Source organism: Pagrus pagrus (genome assembly GCF_965226575.1).
Source record: "Pagrus pagrus genome assembly, chromosome: 19".
NCBI classification, from domain to species: domain Eukaryota; kingdom Metazoa; phylum Chordata; class Actinopteri; order Spariformes; family Sparidae; genus Pagrus; species Pagrus pagrus.
This window is the reverse complement of record NC_140203.1, coordinates 7,565,381-7,572,716: the sequence shown is the minus strand read 5'-3', so window position 1 is coordinate 7,572,716 and position 7,336 is coordinate 7,565,381. Positions and strand designations below refer to the sequence as shown.

At 37.4% G+C, this 7,336-nt stretch overlaps 1 protein-coding gene across 1 annotated transcript; it reads right to left on the bottom strand.

Annotated features, from left to right (window-relative positions):
* Nucleotides 1–2,577: 2,577 nt before the first annotated feature.
* Nucleotides 2,578–6,652, bottom strand: LOC311275457 (uncharacterized protein). Its single transcript, XM_084384035.1, has 2 exons — nucleotides 6,253–6,652; nucleotides 2,578–4,435 (listed from the first exon to the last, which is right to left on the bottom strand). The coding sequence occupies exons 1-2, from the start codon at nucleotides 6,476–6,478 to the stop codon at nucleotides 4,068–4,070; spliced, it is 594 nt and encodes a 197-aa protein (XP_084240161.1). The 5' UTR covers nucleotides 6,479–6,652; the 3' UTR covers nucleotides 2,578–4,067.
* Between the last annotated feature and the right edge of the window lie 684 nt (nucleotides 6,653–7,336).

Below are 7,336 nucleotides of genomic sequence, written 5' to 3'. Positions count from 1 at the left end.
TTGTAGCGTTCTCCTAAACAACTGAAGTAGATGGGGACTTGTTTAAAAATGCTAAAAAATAATTAAAAGAAAACAAGAACAAGCACAAAAAACAAACATAAAATGGCTCTATTCAGCGGGTACAGCTTAATCCGATTCTACGGATGGCCGGAGATCCCAAATTGATTTAAAAACACATTATTGACATCATTTTTAAGCCTAAATCTGTAGCTGCTAAGCTAAAAGCGTTAGCACACACCCTGTCTGAAGTGGGTGCATGAGCTTGACTGTGCGTCAAAGGGTGTACATAAAGTCTTTTACTTTTTGCTTCGTCTTTTTCAAATCAATTTGAGCCCCTGCCCCGCCTATCTGCGCGGGTCCCTGCCTAAGTCAAATTTAAACTGAAAACTGACTGTGGATGCAGCACAAAACACAAAATATTCATGTTTAAGATTTGAAATGAGACACATCTGTCACACCCTTTTGTGACTGGGTGTCAGTGCGTCACTTTACCTGTTAACAGCTAAACAGCAGTACCTCTGGATCGGGCAGGGATTCACTCTCCTGCCCAGAAATACTGAGCCAGTCTTCTGACTCACTTTTGCCACCTCGGTGCCAGTTTTGGTGAGTAATTTTGATTTGATGACACACAGGCAAAAATGGCAGTGGTTCTGAGGTCTCCTGCAGCCTGAGGCAGAAAACAGATGAATCATTTTACACATTTCAGCAAGTCATTTAGGATGAACACGATGATAAAGTGCATCAGAAAAGAGCTGAAAAATTAGGTGGTCTGTGTGCGTTTTTGGATTTATCCCCTGCAGTAGATTAAAACATGAGTCAGAGCCCTCTAGGGTGCCCCTTAAATGGAGAAAATGCAGTGCAGTGCCATATAGCCACACATGCTAGGAGAGGGTGTGTAGCTGTTTCATATTAATCACAAATTTCTGCATGCTGCTGCCCTTTTTATTTTTTATGCCACTGTCTGCGTGTTGCTGTTGGAGCATGGACAGCAGCACGTGTACGATTTCATGCAGGCCTGAGCACAGGCTGTGCAGAAAGTCCTGTTATTGGACACTCACCCTGGGTGGTTATGTTACACTGCTACTGGACGTCTGCCAGCAGAGCACACCAACATCATCCTCCTCCATTTAGACCTGACTGAAGCTAAGGACAGCTGAATGTACCACGAGAATGTAAGATTGCAGACAGTATATCAGTGGGGACATGAATGATGTTTTGCAGTAATACAATATATATTAATACTGCTGAAAAATGTGCAAGCCTTGCTCTCTCAAATACATGCAGTCACAATATTTACATTTATCATAAGTGTTGTTTCCATCCAGTGTGTATTTAAAGGTTATTTAAATGTGGGACTATAAAACAAATATTAGGCTGTAACTGTAACCATCTATAACTCCATGTGTATCTGTTTATGTGTCAAAGCACAATGAACAAAATCGAGCCTTCGTCAGGGAGTCAAAAACGGGTCAAAGTCTGTTTTCAAGGTCTAGCATAACCATGTTGTGGCAATAAATGCATTTTTAAGGGTTAACAGAGAGTGCCTTGGAGTTTTCTTGTGTCTACATATGTCTTCGTCTCAAAAGGAGCTGTCTTTCCTCATACTTTTAGCCAGAAAACTGGCACACTTCACTAGCACTGATATACATCAAACTTTCCAGTTGTATTCCTCTCTACAGTATGTCCTGAAGATTTTAAATGATGAGGGTTTTGTTTATGTAATGTTCAAAGCCTGAGTTATAGAACATTTTATTCCCCAAAAACATGGCAAAAATAGGCTGTTGGCTGTATTTTCCTGATATATTGAGTAAAAAAAGAGATATTCAAAATTTCCTCTGTAAAAACCTTTCATTCTAATACTGGAACAGAGAGAAACAAACTTGGCCTTATACAAAGTTCACATTTGTGTGCAGGAAATGTATTAGTGCATTTGTAATTTGAAAAATGTTTTATTTGGATATATAAACATGACATTTCAGACAACTTGAAACACAAAGAATAATTGTGTCAACTGGGGATGTTTTGTGATGATATCTATCTGGTAAAGTCTTTGCCCTGTAGTGTCTTTCCTACTAATTACCACTAGGTGGCACTATATTATTTCTTGTGAGTAGAACTGACAGATTATTCTGGCCACACAACCAGGAGCAGGTGGACATGGTAAATCTAGGTGCTGTATCGTAGGCAACTGGACACGTTTCAGCTTCTTGAAGACGTTTCACCTCTCATCCAAGAGGCTTCTTCACTTCTAATTAACTGGAGGGGAGTTGCAGGCTTTTAAACCGTGTGTGGGAGTGATTACAGAGTCGTTAAGGACACGTTTGAGTGTCAGAGTCATTAGGGACACTTGTGGGTTGTTGACCCAACCGGCCTACGATATAGCACTTAGCATTACAAATATAGTAGCATGTCTCCAAAAATAAGTCCAAAGTCCATTAGTCCATTTTTTTTCTCTTTTTGCAGTTCAGGTAGTGGACTAAATCTGCATACATACATGCCTACAAGTGTATACTTAATCTGTCTCGAAGTTAATTGTAATAAGAAGTAGGTTTGCAATAATTTCTTTGAACACATGACTGAAAAGGAAAATAAAAAGTTTTATCATAGCCATTAACACTCACAACCATTAACATCTCATATTTACAATCATCATTTAACTGAGAACTTTTACATTACTCCAGCCGCCTTTTGAATAAATCCATCAGAGTCTCCTAGTGCTGGACAAAGCTGGATTCATACACGCAAAGTGATCCACACATCTGCAACAAATAACCTGCACAACTAAAACAAGAGACTAAAGGTTTAAAGGATAACTTCACTCAAAAATGAAAAAACAGCCATGACCTACTCTCCCCCATGCGGATGGAAAGTTGGGTAAAGTTTTGCACAAACCTTTTCTGGAGCTTCACAGCAACTGAAGTAAATGGGGACTCTTTTAAAATGTACAACAACGACTGACTTTTCATTTTTGAGTGAACTCGTCCTTTAAATGTGCAAGCGTTTAGATTACTTTAGCCTTCTGTCTTTTAAAGGAAACTCTGCGAGACAGATCCTATACAAAAACAAACAGGAGAGCATGAACAATTATTGTGTCACACGAGTAGCTGCAGAGGTCATCGTGCTTCCCACTGTGTGAAAGTCAAGAGCAAACTCATCGTCTGTTATATTTGCTGATTCCACATTAACTCCTCAGTCACTGCAAAGGAGAGATGTGTAAGCCAGTGGTAAAAAATTATGAATCAGTTGCACACTACTTTACGTATTATGGTTATGATCCAAGCAAAACTTACTGTGACTATGTAAATCAACCTCACTGCAAACCAATATTCTGATGGTCAGTGATCCTGATATATTTCACAGTGGTGGAATGTAACTAAATATTAAGGACTGTACAGCACTAATTTAGGATACCTGTACTTTACTTGAGTATTTCCATATTATGATACTTTATGCTTCTACTCGACTACATTTCAGAGGAAAATATTATACTTTTTACCCCACTTACAGTTATTGCACACAAAACATGTGAAAAGCTCAAAGAATATTGTGTTTTTATATATTAAACTATCCAACCGTGTATAGAGTATAGCTGAAATGATTGATCTATTGACAGAAAATGAATCAGTAACAGGTAATTCAATCAAAATGTTATGGTTTTAACTCATGAAATGTGAGGATTTGCTGCCTTATTATCCTTATATAGATATATATATAATTTGGAGGACTAAGACTGTTGGTTGGACAAAACCCAACCAAACAATCAATCAATTAATGGAGAAAAACAAACAAACAGACAGATGCATCCATAACAAAAGCAATCATTGTTTGCAGTCCTGAACAAAATAGTTCAAAATGGCTCAGCCTCAACCAACAACAACAGTAGGGCGCTGCTTCCATATTAACGCATGAGTGATATAATATAATTATTATACATTTCTCTGGATGGAGTACTTTTAACACTTTAAGTACATTTTCCTGATGTTTTTTCCTAAAGCAACATTTGCAATGCAGGACTTGGAGTTTTTACTTAAGTAAAAGATCTGACTACTTATTCCATCAGTGAGATTTTATCCTGCACCTTCTTGGTTGGATGGGTTTTGATTTCTCTGCCAAAAGGTGACCATATATGGAGGACATTTAAGAACTTCATCCCCCAGGACGTCTCCCTGTGTGACGACTTGTACGCAGAACGACGTGACCGCGTTTTCCGCGCCGAAGTGCTGTGTGACGTCGTAAAGGAGGCCACAGTTCTCTGCGATTGGGGTGGGGCTGCTGTGTGCAGGCAGTGTGCTCGCAGTGAGGCCTGTGGTTTTGACTTCCAGCATCTCATGTCCAACTGTAGATGTATCCACTGGCACCACCACGTAGGCGTGCTGGAAGCTCTCTCCAACGTTGCACTTGATCTCCGTAGACCAACAGTATTCCCCGAGGTCTCCTAGAAGGAGAAAATATTATTCAAAGGCAAGCAGATCATTTTATGACTGTCTATGAAAGTCAGGCATTGATGAATTGATATAAGAGAACCACTTTGGTAACACTTTAAAATAACCATTATCAATAAATACCATAAATGGTAAATCTATAGTTAATTAAACTTTAGTTAATGGTTATTTCACTGTTAACTAAAATTTAGTGCTTCAAAACCTCTGTTATGGTTCCCACGCTTAGTGTTGCATACACACTTGAAGGATCTAAGATAAAAAAAACTAGAGAAAAAAAGTCTACACAATTAACATAAGCTTCAACATTTATTAAGCAACTGTTTATTGTCAAATTGCAGCTGATAATACTTTGTAAATGGTAAAAAATAAATACTGTGTAGTTTATATTTAAACAAAATTTGGATGGCCATTATAAAGTTTAAACTCTATAGTTTATAACCCTTAACAATGGCTTAATAAATGGTTTGTAAAGCTTTTCATGGTATGTAGGTGTTAATTACCAAGTAACATATTTGAAATTTCCTTCAAAAATTACCACAATAATCAAAGTTCTTAAAATCACATCAATTAATTGTAAAAATTAAAATAATTGTTAAAATAGTTTCCAACCAGTTTCTGCCCAACTTCTAACATGGCATGATCAGCAGAAGTTAAGCAGAAACTAGTGGGGAGTTTCTTGGAAATGTATTTAAAAAATCACCAGCTATTCAGTAACTGACTCTTGGAAAATATTAGAATGAGTATTGGGGTAATTTTCAATAACTTTTGAGGTCATGTTTGAAGGACATAACACACCAGGTAGTCAAAGTGCACTGTTACCTTCACAAATATTTATTATTAATTTCAAAGAAATTTCAAATATGTTGCTTGGTAATTATCACTTACTTACCATTCAATTTCCAGACCTGTAAAATGAAGTGTTGTCTTGAGTTGTCTGGGGCTTGTAAACATTACTTTTTACTGTAGCTTTCAAATGGTTAGATTCATAATTTCTTTTTAATCTGTAACTTTTAATTTGCTTTTATTGCCTTTGAATTAATTTCTAATATGTAAATATGTGCAGATTTCTTTATTTTTTTATTGTTTTTTTAATCCAATTTTAACATTTTCTTAATGTCTTATCTTTAATGTATTTGTATGTCCCTGTAAAGCACTTTGAATTGTGTCTATGCTTCTGCTGGCTTAATAAACCTTGCCTTGTTTGCAGTCAGGGCTCCGAGACTTTGGAATGACCTGCCAGAGGAGATAAGGGCTGCAAACTCAGTCTGGTCTTTAAAATCAATTGCTATTGGGTGTTTTAATTTGCTTTATGAAATTCTGTTTTACTCTCTTTTTCTTTTCTGAGTTTAATTTCTATGCTTTTTAGCTTGTTTCATTCACTTTGTGTTTTATTTGGGTCTGTAAAGCACTTTGTAGCTGTGCTTTGAAAGGTGCTGTATAAATAAAGTTTCTTTGTCTTCTTCTTCTTATTATTATTATTATTATAAAACAGAGCACTAAAGTGATAATCTAGTCACCAGTACTTCATAGATCTGTCACTTAAACAGAGTATGTGTTAATGGGGGTTAGGTGATCCGCAGAGGAGGCATTGCAAATGTAAGGTGATTAAAAAGTACAAAATAGTGAAACATTAATGATTATGTCGATAATATAAATGGCAAATCTAAGATAAATATATAAAAATGCAGATTGTGCATGAGGCTAACATAGGCAGTGACTGATTACTGTTGATAGTAAAGAACACAACCATTTGAAAATGTGTGATTTTGCAGCATCCTGAATTTAAAAATGTCACTGAGTGGCTCCTTACCTTCAGAGGAGTCTTTAAGCCGTATATTACGGTTGTCCTGAAGTCCCAGTTTTTTTATGTACGTCATCCCAGTGCACTCCATTAAACAGTCCGTTTGCTGTGTCACCTTGCCTGGGAGCAGCTGCAGCAATTTCTCCTTCTCTGAACACACAATTGCCCCTGCAGCCAGCAGCAAAGTGGCCAGCATGCCAAAAGACACCCACACAGTGAAATATCTTGACATCATGTCCAGCAGGCTATCAGAAAAACATAAAACTATGAGTATTTTGGCTACAAAGGTCAGATCTTGCTGTCCTCTTATGAATTGAGATTCCACTTCAGCCAGGATAAAAGCCCTGAGTGTGCATGCAAAAACTTTGAAGACTTGTCAAAAGTGCTCATCACGTTGCTCTCTCCCTCACCAGCGCCTGGTTTCTGTGCGACACTGCAAAAATATCTCCCTTTGCTATTTTCCTCCCTCCAACACGTAACCCCTGTTCTATTTACTGACGCCAATAACTACGGAAGCCCTTAAGGAAGCCTGTGACATACAGGTGCAATTATCTTTTAAATGCCGTTATCTTGGGTTATTGACGTTGTGTCACTATAGCACAGACATTCCTCTTGTGATAACAAACTAATTAATAACTTTAACCCGAGAAAACAAACCGCCAATCTCTTGTGATAAAAAGATAATTTATTATGAGAACAGGACTTTATATGATTCAAAAAGTGGATCATTACCTTCCTACTGCTCTGTGGGAGCTTCAAAGCAAACTATATGAACGTTTTATGAACATTATGAACACTGTAAGGAATACCTGTCACAATAATGCTGAAATGTAGCGTTTGTTTCCACCCGGACTTTTTAGAGTGAGACACTTGTGATGAGTAGATAGCTGTTTATTTTGCCATTTATGTTATTCCTTGACTGATATAAGAAACTAAAAAAAAAACCTTTAATCGTCCTTTCTGTGTAGACGGGGCAAAATGAAACAACAGGCTTACATACAGATATCTACACGGTCATGGATAAACATACGCCTGTAAGGGCTTCCGTACTTATGGGCTTCCGTAGTCCTAATTTAGGCGCGAAACCCGAAAT

Excerpts from the sequence above, each read along its gene's own strand:
- LOC311275457 (XM_084384035.1), bottom strand. The coding sequence starts at position 6,478 with ATGATGTCAAGATATTTCACTGTGTGGGTGTCTTTTGGCATGCTGGCC. Across the intron at positions 4,436-6,252 it reads GCTTAAAGACTCCTCTGAAG|GAGACCTCGGGGAATACTGT; the intron begins GTAAGGAGCCAC and ends TTCTCCTTCTAG.